This window comes from Corapipo altera, unplaced genomic scaffold (genome assembly GCF_003945725.1).
Source record: "Corapipo altera isolate COAL_440 unplaced genomic scaffold, ASM394572v1 RXGC01000072.1, whole genome shotgun sequence".
NCBI classification, from domain to species: domain Eukaryota; kingdom Metazoa; phylum Chordata; class Aves; order Passeriformes; family Pipridae; genus Corapipo; species Corapipo altera.
The window spans coordinates 1,714,545-1,728,587 of record NW_020884943.1 but is presented as its reverse complement, the minus strand read 5'-3'; the positions used below and the strand labels follow the sequence as shown (position 1 = coordinate 1,728,587).

Here is a 14,043-nt window from a genome sequence, read left to right as displayed (position 1 = left end):
TACACACACTATGTATATTGGAATATATATATACACACACTATGTATGTTGCAATATATGTATACACTATGTATGTTGGAATATATATATGCACACTATATATGTTGCAATATACATATGCACACTATATATGTTGCAATATATATGTATACACTATGTATATTGGAATATATATTATATATTTATTATATATTCCAATATAAGAATATATATATTGCAATATATATACCCTAATATTAGATTATATATATATATGTATATATAAACTATATATATATGTATATATATATGTAAATATATACTATATATATACACTATATATTTACTAGATGTAGATATATATTGGGATATATTAATATATGATATATTGTAATTTATAATTATATATTTATAATTATATATAATATAATTATATACGTACATATTATATATATAATATATTCCAATATTAGGGTGTATATCTATTCCAATATATATATAATATATTCCAATATTAGGGTGTATATCTATTCCAATATATATTATGTATTCTAATATTAGGGTATATATATTCCAATATATATATATTATATATTTCAATATTAGGGTGTTGGAATTCATCGTTAAAGTAAGTTTTGATTGCTCTGGTTTGTTTTTTTCTTGCCCAGAGTTACTTAATTGGATGGAAAGAATTTTGGAAAAACAAATGGCTAATGGCTTATATACTGACATTAATTGTGTCCCTGACTGATTGGATTGTCTCGCTGAGTTTTTTCTGCACAGAGGTAAGAACTGGTTTCTGCAGAAACAATCAGCATCTTGATTGTGGAAAGTGGCAGAGGAGAAGAGCCTGCAAAGGGATAGTCAGCAGGGTTTATATGGTGTATTGCAGGATTAAGAGATGAGGAGGAGATGGTTCATTTTTGGTCTTTGATAGCTGGATAACACACTGAAACACAGACAAAGTTATTGGTGATGTTGTCTTGCTGAGGATTATGTTTGATTCTTAATGTGCGTGTTCACTGGTAAAATTAAATAAAACTTTGCTGCACTGGTCTGTCAATAGGCAGAAAGTTTAAAGAAAACTCACTGCACGGCAGCAATGTTGTCATGCAGCTGGAGAATTATATCCTTAACTTGATTCAGCAGCAGAGCCTATGCAGTGATGTGTAAGTAAAATGTAGTTTAACAGCTGCTTGCTGAGCTGAAGCTGTGCTGTGTTCAAAGCAATTGACATTCTGAGGGGAATGTCAGCTCTGTGAAATGGCTCTAGAAGTGCCCTCCTTTATGTGATAATACCATCTCCCAGTTGGTTTTCTCTGCCACGGATTTTCATTAACAATCATTGTTAAGAAAACACTAAGATGGTAAAAATGCTGGGAAGTGAATGAGGGAGAAATCTTAAACTTGGCTTCTTTTGTCATTTCTCATGTCAAAACCAGTATCTGCTGTCTTCAGGGAGCTTCCAAACCTGTTTTAAGTTACTGTCAGTGTTGGTCAGGATGAGGTTGGATGCAGGTGCTGCTGTGGGTGACATTTTTTAGCTGTTCATGCTGTTCATTCTCTGATGACTGGTCACTGCTGACCTGGATGTGATGGAGCATCAGAGACGTGATCTTAAAATGCTGAATAAAAATGTTATTTAAGCTTATAAGCATCTAACAGTGAGAAAAGTGACTATGTCCTTTTTGTATTCAAGCCAAACAAATACAATGCGGCTGAAAGAAGTTAATCACCTTGGAGGAAAACTGGGTTTACAACATGGGGAAGTGATCCTAGAATCTTTAGGTGTGATAATGGATGAGTAGTTTAAACAGGAGCCTCCCACACAAAGCCGTGGCAGGAGGAGTAGTTGAACTGCTAAGATGTGTGAACAAAGGGATAACAGTGAAGAAAGGGGTGTTGTGGGGGTTTTTTTTCGATGTTAAGTGTGACCTGGAGAAGACTGATCCTAAAATCCAGCATGCTGAAACACCTGAAACAGCTGATAAGTTGTCACAGAAATAACTTGAAGGCTGGCAAGAAACAGATTACTTGCTGTAGTGTTGTGGGGGGGAAAAAAAGCAATTTGAGTCTTGTCAGAGACAGAAATTGCTGAATAATAAGCAGGCTCTTTAATTATAAAACAAAAAAGAAGTCAGTCTGAAAATTGAAATCAAGCACTTATTTTTAGTGTGTGTATTTGTATTTATTGAAAGCAGCTCACTATTAATTCCTTTCCTGAGACAGGAAATACAAAAGTGCTATCTCTTGCCAGCTTGTTATGTCAAGCCAGCAGTGAAGTTAGATTGTTTCTAATTAGTGGCCTGATGAGGTTGTTGAAATGTCAATGTGTGGTTTTTAAAGCAATCTCTCCTTATTTTAATGAGGCACCTGAAGTCTGAAGTCTCTCTTGCCTGTTTTGTGAGCTCAGTGGAGCAGAGTTACCATCTGAGCACAGCCTTCTTCTGTGGTGCTGTTGACTTTGTTGGTATTTGAATCAGTGCTTTTTGGCAGACTTGCCTGGAAAGTGTTTGTGCCACCGGTCTTATGGGAACTCAGTGTCTGATCCGTTGGTTTTTGCAGAGTTTGAGGATAAGAAGGATTCTTCGTCCGTTCTTTCTCCTTCAGAACTCCTCTATGATGAAGAAAACATTAAAAAGTATCAACAGCACATTGCCTGAAATGGCAAGGTAGGTAATAGTATAGAAAACATCCTTTCACAGCAAGCAGGGAGTAATCTTTGTGTTCTGCTGTGTGGAATATGAGCAGCCTCCTTCTAAGTTCTTGGTGAGATCGGGTAGCAATGGGTGGAGGTTGTATTAATTAGGTTTTTGATTCCTTTTAGTCTGTAAAACAGCTCTAGAGTGCACATGTTGTGACTCTGTATGTGACAGATAAGGTTTTTGATGCTGGTGCAGTGGGAATTTTTGATTCTGCTTTTGTAAGGGAAGAGCTGAGCAAGGGTCTGTGCTGTGTTTTCTCCAAGGCAACCTCTCAGAAATACGGGTAGACACACATGTACTTGTCTTCCAGTCATGAGGGCCACACAAAAAGATATTTCTTTCTTTGCATCTTCAGATGGATGTAAGTCTGTCCTCAGAGTGCTTTTCTTCAACTTTTTCCTTTCTAAATGGTTTTAACTATATATATATATACATATACATACATACATACATATATATATATATATAATTACTTTTAGTGTTAAGCTGGAAACCCCACTGGTGAAATTGTAACCAGACAACATGATGCTTTTTGATAGAGATCTCTTCCTGTGTCATGGGTCATGTATGTGTAGAGCTTATGGAACTCACTGCCCTTGCCTGTTACTTTTTCACTACCAAGCCCCAGGAGAATCAAAGGTGTGTGTGCAAGCCAAGGTGTTGTATTTTGATGGGAGGGTATAAATATGGTCCTTTCTCTAAAAAAAAAAAAAAAGTGTTAGAATCTCATTGACATGATAAAAAGTCTGAGCTTGTGCTGAGGAGTCTCCACAAATGGGATTTTTATCTTTGGTTAAAACTTAGATCGTGTTCTATTTCCATATAGATTCTTAAAAAAACCCACCCTTGTTTCCTTTATATTGCATTTTTAGCAAAGGATGTTATTAAGAATAAGATAAATTTGCTATTAATGCACATGGTTTCTTTCCAACAGTGTTGTTCTGCTGCTGGCTGTTCATCTGTCCCTCTTCACCATGTTTGCCATGCTGCTGTTTGCTCGAACAAAGGTAATCACTTCCATTTCTGCTGTGGTGGATATGGGGGGGGGGGCTTTTCTCTTTACTTGCACAGCTGCTTCGTGTCCAGTTTTATAATCAAACTAGTGAAACTTGTTTCCCCTGAAAAGGTCATGTTACCTTGTCAGACTTGCTGTGATGAGTTTGAAGTCCATTTGGAGGGGTTTAACATGTGCACAGTATTCCATCTGTACAAGAGACTTCCTTATGCATTTATCCAGTTTGATCCTTTGAGTTGCTTTCCCTGCTTTTGTTGAAACCCTCTATACTGTTCTGCATCCAAATCTCTTACCACTTTTTCATTTATGTTATCACTCATCTCTTCTTTTTTTTTCTCTTCCTTATCTAGCTGTTTGCTAATTTTTCTTCCATGTTTTCTCACCTTCCAATACTGGTACCCCTGGCCATGCTTTGGTAGGTTTTTACCTGCTTTACTCTGATGTTTTGGTTTCTGATCTCTGGGTTTTCCTCTCATTTTTCTCTTCCTGCTTCTGAAAAGCAAATTTGAAATTTTGTGGTTAAGATAATACTGTGTTCCAGCGCTCATGGTATGTTCCCTCTCTCTAAAATTTCCTGTATCTTAATGTATTATGCTCAGATATTTTGGGTGGGTTCTTTGTTCTTACTTTTTAAGGCCTTCCATAAACGTGTTACTGTGAGCACAGAAATTTCATGCCTACTTCTCTCAGTAGTTATAGTCCTCTCCTTAATCTCAGTTTTGCACCTTCATTCCTACTGCAATTTGCACTTGAGCCTGCCTGTAGTCTTCCTTGTGGTCAGCAAATTCTTTGAATTCCCGATTTATGGAATTTCTGAAATCAGAAGCAGAGCTCTGTTTTCCTGCTTTAAGTTGCATTCTGGATCTTTGTATTATCTTTGTATGTCAAATCTAACTTCAGTTATGAGCTTTCCCAGCAGTGGGAATATAACTTGTATACCTAAACTAGTCAATTTTGTGTACATTTAGGTGAAAAATAACAAATTAGAGCATGGACTTTCCTATTTCGATGTGCTGCTCTGACATCCACACAAACTAATTTTATCTGACAAGGCGAATTACTGAAAGCCAAGTTCTAAAAATACATTTATTAACAAAATTCATGCCTCTACATTTTTGCATTGTCTTGTTTATGTCCTCTAGAGGTACATTTTGCAATCTTTACAGCAGATTCAAGGGCTGTTTGTTCTGTGCTGCGTCATTCATGTTTGTGTTGTTTGCATTCTGCATCTTTTTTTTTATCTGTCTCTGCTTGACCTTGGAGGGGGGGGAATATGTGGATGACCCAAGATTAGCCTCCCAGTATGTTTTCAATGAAGATTTTGACACTGAGCTTTAACAAATCATCTGATGTTTTCCCTGAGCCACAAGATAACTGTGATGACCTTAGTTACCAAAGTATTTGCAAATACATTCTGAGTGCTGTAGCACTTATCCTTTTTTTTTTAAATTTTCTTTCTCCAAGGTGTTTAAGCTCTAGCAATGTTTTCATTGATATTGTAACATAGCATTTTAAATCTTCATTTTTTTTCAAAACAGTTGCCTGTTTTCTACTTGCCCAGCAATTCCTGTGCTGTGCATGAATTACTGCCTGAGGGGATAGCAAGAAGGGGAAAACCTTTGTTTTGCATAGTGGTAATAACTTTTGTACAAAAAACTGATCCAGGGGATTTTAAGTTTTTTATCTGGAAGTCAAAGGGGAAGTGAAAGACACTCAGTGGGTGTGCTGGTAGAGCTGCAGGTGTGATTTTTTTATTTAATTATTTTTTTTTCAGTCATATTTTATCTGCAGTATAATTACTTGCAGGTTAAGAGGTGGCACTTCTTATATCAATTGAGGGTCGTTTCAGATTCCTGTGCTGTCAATTTGTGACATAACTTTATATTGAGCTTCCTGTTCTTCCTGGTGGTTTTTAATTGCTGTTGATAAGTGAAGTGATTGCTCTGTATTCCCACATAATGTCTTCATTTTGATGCTTGGTTTGTGCTTTTTTTCACGGGGTGGATGAGATTATGTATGTAAGAAGTCGATTATTGACTGACTTTAATTCTTTTTTCCCCCCTTTCCTTGGTAAGACAGTGATTCTTCAGTGTTTCTCTTAACAATGATCATCTCTTTGACCAGGATAACCAGCAGGATAAGGAGTGGGTGGTGTATTTCCGCAATTTGCCGGATTCACTGACATCCCTGCTGGTCCTGCTGACTACTGCAAACAATCCTGATGGTGAGCAGACTTTCAGAAACAGCTCTTATCTCTCCTTTTAAAGAACAATAGAGTTAAGTTTACCTGCAGACTACTGTAACCGTTCTTTCAGCTGCTAGTTCTTAGTACAGCCAGAGGAAGGTTGGAAAAAGGTTTTCCATGCCTTTAGTAACTTGATTCTTGCCTTTCTTTTGGGTAATTATATATTGCCAGTGCAGCTGTATAAGAGCTTTTACCAGTTGCCAAAAATTGATTGAGGTCTCCACTGTGCATCTTAAGCATTAAAATATTATTTCTTTTTTTTGTTCAATCTCACACAGTGATGATTCCTGCATATTCTAAGAATCGAGCATATTCCATCTTCTTCATCCTCTTCACTGTATTAGGTAAGTTACCTCTTGTCTTCAGTCATGTAAATGCACTTTAACTCTGACACTTGTGCATAAGAACTACAGTGGTTTATTTTTCTAGGAAAGTTTAATCATAAATTTCTCCTTTTTTTGTGTTTCTTCCAATTATTGTGTAATGTCTGTAAGATAATTTTCACTTATGGCTTAGAGGTTTTGGTAACACATTACAGTACATAAATGCACACATTACAGTACATAAAACCACTTTAAAAATCAAACATGAGAAAACTAATCCTTTTTAAATGATATATTTTATTTACTACATGCACTGAAACTTCTTTGATAAATATGATATGGATTTCAGTAGTCCTTACTGCCTCTTTTTCTCCAATAGGCAACCTGTTTCTGATGAACTTGCTTACAGCAATAATATACAACCAGTTTCGGGGATACCTCCTGGTGAGTAAAGCATTTCTAATTTCTGTGTCCTGCCATAACCTTGAACCTGTGAAATATTAAGTGTCATCTGTGCATTAAAGCAGGAGGCCTGTTTTGGTTGTAAGTTTTAAGATGCTAAAGTTTTAAGAATGCTGTGGATCTGCAACTTTGACTATTATGGGCGGGGGGAAAAACCCTGTTATAAAATTGATCAAGGTGAACAAGTAACTCAAACTTGGTTTTTGTGAAGAAAATCTGCTGTACTGTTGAAATAGCCATTGTTGCAAATCATAGAATCATAGAATGTTAAGGGCTTGGAATGGACCTTGAAGATCATCCATTCCCAACCTCTCTGCCATGGGCAGAGACACCTCCCACTAGACCAGGTTGCTCAAGGCCTTATCCAACCTGGCCTTGAACACTTCCAGGGATGGGGCATCCACAACCTCCCTGGGTAGCCTGTGCCAGTGTCTCAGCACCCTCACAGTAAAGAATTTCTTCCCAATATCTAACCTAACTTTCCCCTCTTTCAATTTGTACCCATTACTCCCTGTTCCTGTCACTACAGTTCCTGATGAGAAGTCCCTCTCCAGTTTCCTGGAGACCCCTTCAGGTACTGGAAGGTGCTCTGAGGTCTCCACACATCCTTCTCTTATCCAGGCTGAACAACCCCAACTTTCTCAGCCTGTCTTTGTAGGGAAGGTGCTCCAGTCCCCTTATCAACTTTGTGGCCTCCTCTGGACTTGCTCCAACAGTTCCATGTCCTTCTTGTGTTGGGGACACCAGAACTGGATGCAGTGGGATCTCACAAGAGCAGAGTAGAAGGGGAGAATCACCTCCTTTGACCTGCTGGCCACGCTCCTCTTGATGCAGCCCAGGATTCTATGCCTGTGATTTCCTTAAGGTTTAGTGTCAGGAGAAACTTGGTGACTTTGGGTGTGATTTTTTTCCCCTTATTTGCATATCTTCTTATAGTTCCTTCGTTACTGGCTTCCCCTAATATATATATTATAGTTCCTTCCCCTTACTTACATAGTTTTATAGTTCCTTCAGCCCTTTAGAGGAGTGGAGTGTGGGCTGGGGGGGGGGGAAAGTGAAGTAATAGCTGCCTGCTCTGAGTTCCAGAGAGAAGGAGAAGTTTTTTGGCTACTGAGCCTTAAGCAATGTTACACAGAAGGAATGGCCCCCACCCTCTTGTGAGAGAGAGGTGTTTGAACCTAATATGTGCAAAGAGGATTTTTGGTAATCCTTTTCCTCCTCTCTATTTCTTCCCTTCTTTCTCACATGAGAGCATGACATAACTTGACTCCCAACAAAGCAGCTGAGTTTGAAAGTGGTTATTGTGGAGGGGAAAAAAAAGCATGAAAAACTGTGGCTCTGGATTTGTGCCTTTAGGGGAGAAGCTGGAGCTGGACAAGCTGTCTCACTCTTCCCTCTGCACAGGAGTGTGAATTGCTGTGAATCCTTGAGCTTTGCTGTTGCCAGTGTCTCTGGAACAGGCATATTCCTATGCAGTCCAGAACTGAAAATAATTCATGACCTGGATGTTTACTTGGATTCCAGAGTTGTTTGCTTTCCTACTTGCTTCCTTCCTCCTCGTACACAGAGTTCTTGGAGGGAGTGAGGCTGAGGGCAGTCCCCTGTTCTGATCTCTAATCACGGATCCAGGATGTGTGCCAGAGGATCAGTGTATTCTGTGACCATAGGACATAGTAGTGCATGAAGTGTGAGTAAATTGTTTCCTCTGTGGTATTTTTACTGTTCAGAAATCAGTTCAGTCCTCCCTCTTCAGGAGGCGGCTGGGAATCCGGGCTGCCTTCGAAGTGCTTTCCACCCTGAAAGAGACTCCTGCGAATGCCCAACAGTAAGTGAACAATGTTGAAACAGTAGATTATCTAGCAAAAAAAGTACATTTTTGGTCATCTATGTTTTGTTTAATTTACTAAGGATCCACTCTTAAAAAAGGAAGTGTGTTGCTCTTCTCATTTTATTTATTTTTAATTTAACTGAATGTTCATAACACAGTATTTGGGACTTATGGTGTCTGTTTCCCTTGTATTTCTACTTCTAATTATACCTGTTTTTCCAGAAAAGAAAGGCAGGAATGCATTTGGAACAGCTTTTTTTTTTTTGCCATCTATACAGTTATCTGTACCAGGGCCCATTCTGTTTTCTTTTAAATAGGTCATATGTCAGCAGTGGGGCCTTACACCAAGTGCTGCAGAAAGCTGAGATGGATTCTCGCTGCAAACAAGCCATCCTGAGGGTAAGAAATGAATGTTCTTAGCCCTGATGTTGGTGACTGTCAAACCCTGTGATGTGACAGCTGTGGAAACTGAAATTTCCCTAATTACACTATTGATCTAGGAATGGCAGCTTTCAGCTCAGGTCCTTTATGCTGCTTTCTCAAAGTGTGAACAGAAGCCCAGCTCACTGTCTGTTTATGTTTTGATCTTCAGAATAAAAGTAGTCCTTAGACAAGGATTTCACCTTTAAGTTGCTCCCTCTTTGGTTAGTATGATGAGGGATTCATTCACTTGGAGAGAGATATAGAGGAATGAAAACTCCTGTTTTGCAGAGCTAATTTTTCCATTGGCTTTCCTTTCTCCCTGGAAGTATTGTGGTCTAGAGCTGCTCTCTGCTGCAGCATTCCTTGGATCATAACATAATAATGGCACTACAGGACTAAAAGTTTTAAGTTTGTCAAAAGTGCATGTGGTTCCAGAGAGGGGAAAATAGAAAAGGCAAGAGGAATCCTCCAGTCACATGGCAGTGTTGTGTTAAAGCAAAATTGAACGTTACTCTAACAGCTTGGAGTAGCTTGTGTTAGATCTCTATTCCCAGTCTTTTAAAGATTGTCTGAGGGTTTTGGCACTTTTTGCAGATGCACCTATTGCAGATTCTGATCTGAATGTTTCTCTTTCATGTGAAGTCACTCAAAATGTGCTCCTGTGACCAACTGTCAGCTGCCCAGTTCCAGAAGCTCTTTGAAGAACTAGACAAAGACGCCATTAAGCAAGTATGTATCTGACCATTGTTTATGAAACATCAGAAGTTGTCCGGTCCTGGGCAAAAATAAGTGATGGTATTGCTCTATAAAGTGTATAAACAGACTTTGCAACATGTGAACACAAGGCGCAATCACACGCTGTTGGTTTTGAAGTTGTTCATGAGTTGCTCTTACAGTCACAAACAACGTGGCTTTGGGGGCTTTCACAGCATTCATCTGGGATTGCCCTAAATGTACAAAATTGTTTATTCTGTCAGCATTTTGAAGCAACTTTGCCAAACAAAATTGATAAGATCTGTGTGTGTATTTGTCTAGTAGGAAGATTCATTACAAGGAAACAAAGAATAGGGGTTGGATTTACAGCATTGGCTTTCTGAGAGGTGAAATGAATTACCTCCCTGGTAAATTGGTTTTGATGAAATAGGAGGGATTTTTCTTGTTGTGACAGTCCTATATTAAAGAAATGCATCTTCAGTTGTATTAGCCTTTGCAGGGTAACACTTAAATATACTCAAAGTCTTTTCTCCAGTCCCTGAGTGAAGAACAAAATATGAATTCTTTTAAGTGTTCAGATGAAGATGGGCAGAAAGCAGCCTTCTGCTCTTGGAGGGAGAAAGGAAAAAACAAAACACAACTGTTTGAGGGTTAAGAAATGTTCTTTTCTATGTTTGCATGTAACCAAGACTTCTGAATTAAACACTGGGAAATGGAGAAGGAATGGGTACAATTAATACCTGGGTGTTTAGTTTACCTGCTTGGGGTACTGAAGAAGGGTTGGACTATTTCCCTTCTCTGCCATTCCCTTGTGTTGTGCCATAATCAGAAATGAACTTTTGCTGTGAAGAGCCACAGCTTGGAAACATTTTCCAGCTGAAATGTCAAAATTAGCCTGTGGTCCTGAAGTTTTGCTTTGAAAATGTCTGGCTTCTTTTAAAATCTGAGATTGGGTGTGGGGGTTTATTATTTTAGTACTATTAAAATGCTTATGCTTTGATTCTCAGCAAACCCTTTGTGTTCTTTTCAGCATCCTCCCAGTCCAGAGTACCAATCCCATTTTATGCAGAAATTGCAGTTTGCCTTTGGCCATCCCTACTTTGGCTACTTGGGGAATGTGGTAGCCCTTGCAAACATTATTTCTATCTGTGTAAGTAAAAGGGTTTTTTTGTTGTGGGGTGGTGGGGGTTTTTTGTCTGTTTTTTTGGTTTTCCTCTGCTACAAACCTAAGTTCTGTTTTTGTTCTTTAGTCTCTCTTTAAACAACCATTTTTTGTAGCAGCTGGCAGGGTTTTGGCATACTTTAGTCATGTAAAGTCTTAAGTTGAGAGGGAATACCTGCAGTTAAAAATATATTCTCAGCTACTTGAAAAAGGTTTGTGCAAAGCATGAAAGACTCTTCTTGTGCTTAAAAATCTGTTTTATGTAGCAGTAAAGCAGTGGATTCATAAAATATTTCCTGTTTAAGGTGGTTTTGGTGATGGATGCAGATAAACAGCCTTCTGAAAGAGATGACTTCTTCCTGGGGGTAAGATGCAGTAGCATTTCTACAGTTATTGCTGTTCCCTGAGATGTCAGTAATTCTAATGATTGGTTTTATTTTGGGGGGGTGAAGGCCATCAACTGCTTCTTCATCCTGTACTATCTGCTGGAAATGTTGCTGAAAATCTTAGCAATGGGCTTGAGAAGATACTTGTCTTACCCAAGCAATAGATTTGATGGGCTTCTGACTGTAATTTTGCTGGTAAGTGTTTTGTTAACTAATGTGTTCTTGGGTTTGTTGGGTAGGGAGGTTGGGAACTCCATGAGCTGGTGGGATTGCTCTTTCTTCAACACTGACAGGCTGAGCTGAACAACATGAGCAGTGGTTTTCAGTGGCTTGAAAGTTTTTGCTGGTGCATGGTTCCTTTAGGGTCTGCTTTCTGAAGGCAGGCTTATTTAAATCCATGGAAAAGGTGAGTTTTCTTATAAGAAGTCTTTTTATTGCTATTTGGAAACATTCAGCTCTTGACATAATTGCATAAGAAGTTCTGTTATGCAGCTAAGATGACCTTGTTCTTTCAATAAAAAGGCAGGTTATTGTAATAGCTATTTGCTAAAAGCTTGAAACCCATGTGGCAGATGAGGCCAAATTCATGGTTAATGGTATTCACTGTGTATCCTTTTATTGAATGACCTATGTACATTGAGATAATTTGGGGAATATCTGGGCAAATATGACAATTCAGAGCTTTAAAGTGAGTCAGAAAAGCAGCTTAATGCTCTTAAAAATGTTTCCTGTCAAGAAGCTTACAGAATTTCTGAAACTCAGAATTACAAAGTAAAGTTTTGACCTTTTTTTCTCTCTTTCTTTCCTAACTAAAGATTTTGGAGATTGCAACTTTTGCTGTGTATGGATTTCCTCATCCTGGCTGGTAGGTGACCTCTGTGAACTGCTGCACTTTGCTCAGTGACTGGGCTGGGTCATGCTGTAAAATTTAGTAGAAAAATGCCTATAGACTATTTGTCTATACTGGAATACCAAGCAGTTGTATTTTGATTTTTTTTTTTTAAGATCAAACAGCTTTTGGATAACTCTCCTGATCTTTTGTTGTTACAAAAAACAACTTACACTGTTATCCCTGCAGAGACCTGGTAGACCTTATGGTTTGAAAATGGCTTATATTTGAACACTGCTGAAAACAACACTACAAAAAAGTGATGTAGAATAGTAATTGCTACAGTCTAATGGCATTAATTATTATCTTAGAATTGGTTATATTTGGGGTTGATTTAGCCCTTTGATTCTTAAATGCAGGTGATTGATTGCTCTACATCTTGGAGCACCAGTAACACTTGTTAGGTCTTTGTGTCAGTCACTGCAGATTGTAACCCACGAGTCACTGGTGAGTGTGTGCTGTTGGTCTGTAGATGTAACACCTTCAGGACAGCAATGTGACTAGAATATGTGTTCTCTGCAGTGTTGTCTTAAATAATTTCTTTCACAAACATGCACTTTAAGGAGCACTCTCTGCATATTTAAGAGCCCAGGTTAAACGGGTTGCTTCCTGCAACAGTTGTTAAGGGTGAGATTCCTGCTGAGTAAATGAATGTACTTACAGTTACCTGTAGCCCAGGAGATTAAACTCTGTCTTTCTGTTGTGAGCTGTTTCTCTGATTGGTTGTTTTCTCCCATCTTTCCCAGGAGACCCGAGTTCATGGGCTTGTTATCCCTGTGGGATATGGTGCGGCTGGTGAACATGCTGATCGTGTTCCGCTTCCTGCGGATCATCCCCAACATGAAGGTGATTGCTCATCCCTCCACAACTCTGATTTCTTTCTTGGTCACCTCATAAATTTTGTTCCAGCCTTTCAGAATAACATACAGACTGCAATTCTTTTGCCCATGAGTGAGATCAGAGCTCAGCTCTGACTGTCCTGGCTGCTGCACAGCCCCTCACAAACTCCCTGTCTCTGGGGCTGGTTTTCTCTGTTGAGGCAGCAGCCAAGTTCTGTTGGTGTGGTGGCAGTTGATGCTGCTATTCTAAGGTGGGCAAACTTACCCAGAAACACTCGTGCAGCTTGTGTGGTGCTTCAGTCTTAATTAGATGAGTGGCTGGGATATCCTTGGAGAACTTTGTATTTAGGAGGGGTTAGGATTGCTTTCACTAGATACTGCAAGACATTTGGTAATGCAAAGGGTTTTGTGGGGTAAATCCCTCTCCACCTTCCCAGCATGAGTATTTCCACCACAATACATGCACTTGAGTCAGAAATCACTTTGATTGTTTGTTATAATCCTGCATTTACTTGCTTAAAAGCTAAGCCCAAATTAATGTCGGGCACAGGGTTTATATCTCACTTCAGTAAACCATAAATACCAAACCTGATGTAATCAGAGGTCATGATGTCAGTGGAAAGTGTAAAATCGGAATTGTGTGGGTCAAATATGAAGCAGTCACCCTGGAGCTGGGAGGTGCTGGTGTTTTGCTTGTCTGCCATTCTTTCTAGTCTTACTAGGCATACAGTCCTTTAGGTTGCAGTGCCTGTATATATTTAAGACTTATGATGATGTCTGTCTGTGAAAAAGACTCCTACAGCATTGTTCATTCATTTTAAATAAATCATGGGAATTTTTCTGTATCAAAGATGTCTTGCATGTAGTCATAGTTCACTTTCCCCGTTGGTATTTCTTTGTCCTTTTAGTAAAAATAATTTGATGTGGAATGGAAGTGGGATGAATGTCATGCATGTAAAATTCTGCTTTGTTTTAGTTCATGGCTTTGGTTGTCACTACATTGCTGGATCTGGTAAAAAACTTAAGAGCCTTTGCAGGAATCCTGGTGGTAAGTCATGATGCAAGCTTGTTAT

The 14,043-nt window shown here is 38.8% G+C and overlaps 1 protein-coding gene across 6 annotated transcripts in view; it reads left to right on the top strand.

Annotated features, from left to right (window-relative positions):
• The window catches only part of TPCN2 (two pore segment channel 2), a 65,886-nt gene that overhangs the window by 4,980 nt on the left and 46,863 nt on the right, over window positions 1–14,043 (top strand). For all 6 annotated transcript variants that reach the window (XR_003530726.1, XR_003530725.1, XR_003530727.1 and 3 more), the window contains exons 5-19: window positions 648–764; window positions 2,545–2,651; window positions 3,619–3,691; window positions 5,824–5,923; window positions 6,223–6,288; window positions 6,647–6,711; window positions 8,457–8,554; window positions 8,875–8,956; window positions 9,623–9,709; window positions 10,725–10,844; window positions 11,162–11,221; window positions 11,309–11,437; window positions 12,058–12,107; window positions 12,878–12,977; window positions 13,947–14,018. Coding sequence is in view for 2 of the 6 variants with exons in the window: in XM_027662193.1 (XP_027517994.1) it covers window positions 648–764; window positions 2,545–2,651; window positions 3,619–3,691; window positions 5,824–5,923; window positions 6,223–6,288; window positions 6,647–6,711; window positions 8,457–8,554; window positions 8,875–8,956; window positions 9,623–9,709; window positions 10,725–10,844; window positions 11,162–11,221; window positions 11,309–11,437; window positions 12,058–12,107; window positions 12,878–12,977; window positions 13,947–14,018 (1,326 nt within the window). In the remaining 4 variants the exon portion in view is untranslated. The remainder of the gene's footprint in view (window positions 1–647; window positions 765–2,544; window positions 2,652–3,618; window positions 3,692–5,823; window positions 5,924–6,222; window positions 6,289–6,646; window positions 6,712–8,456; window positions 8,555–8,874; window positions 8,957–9,622; window positions 9,710–10,724; window positions 10,845–11,161; window positions 11,222–11,308; window positions 11,438–12,057; window positions 12,108–12,877; window positions 12,978–13,946; window positions 14,019–14,043) is intronic.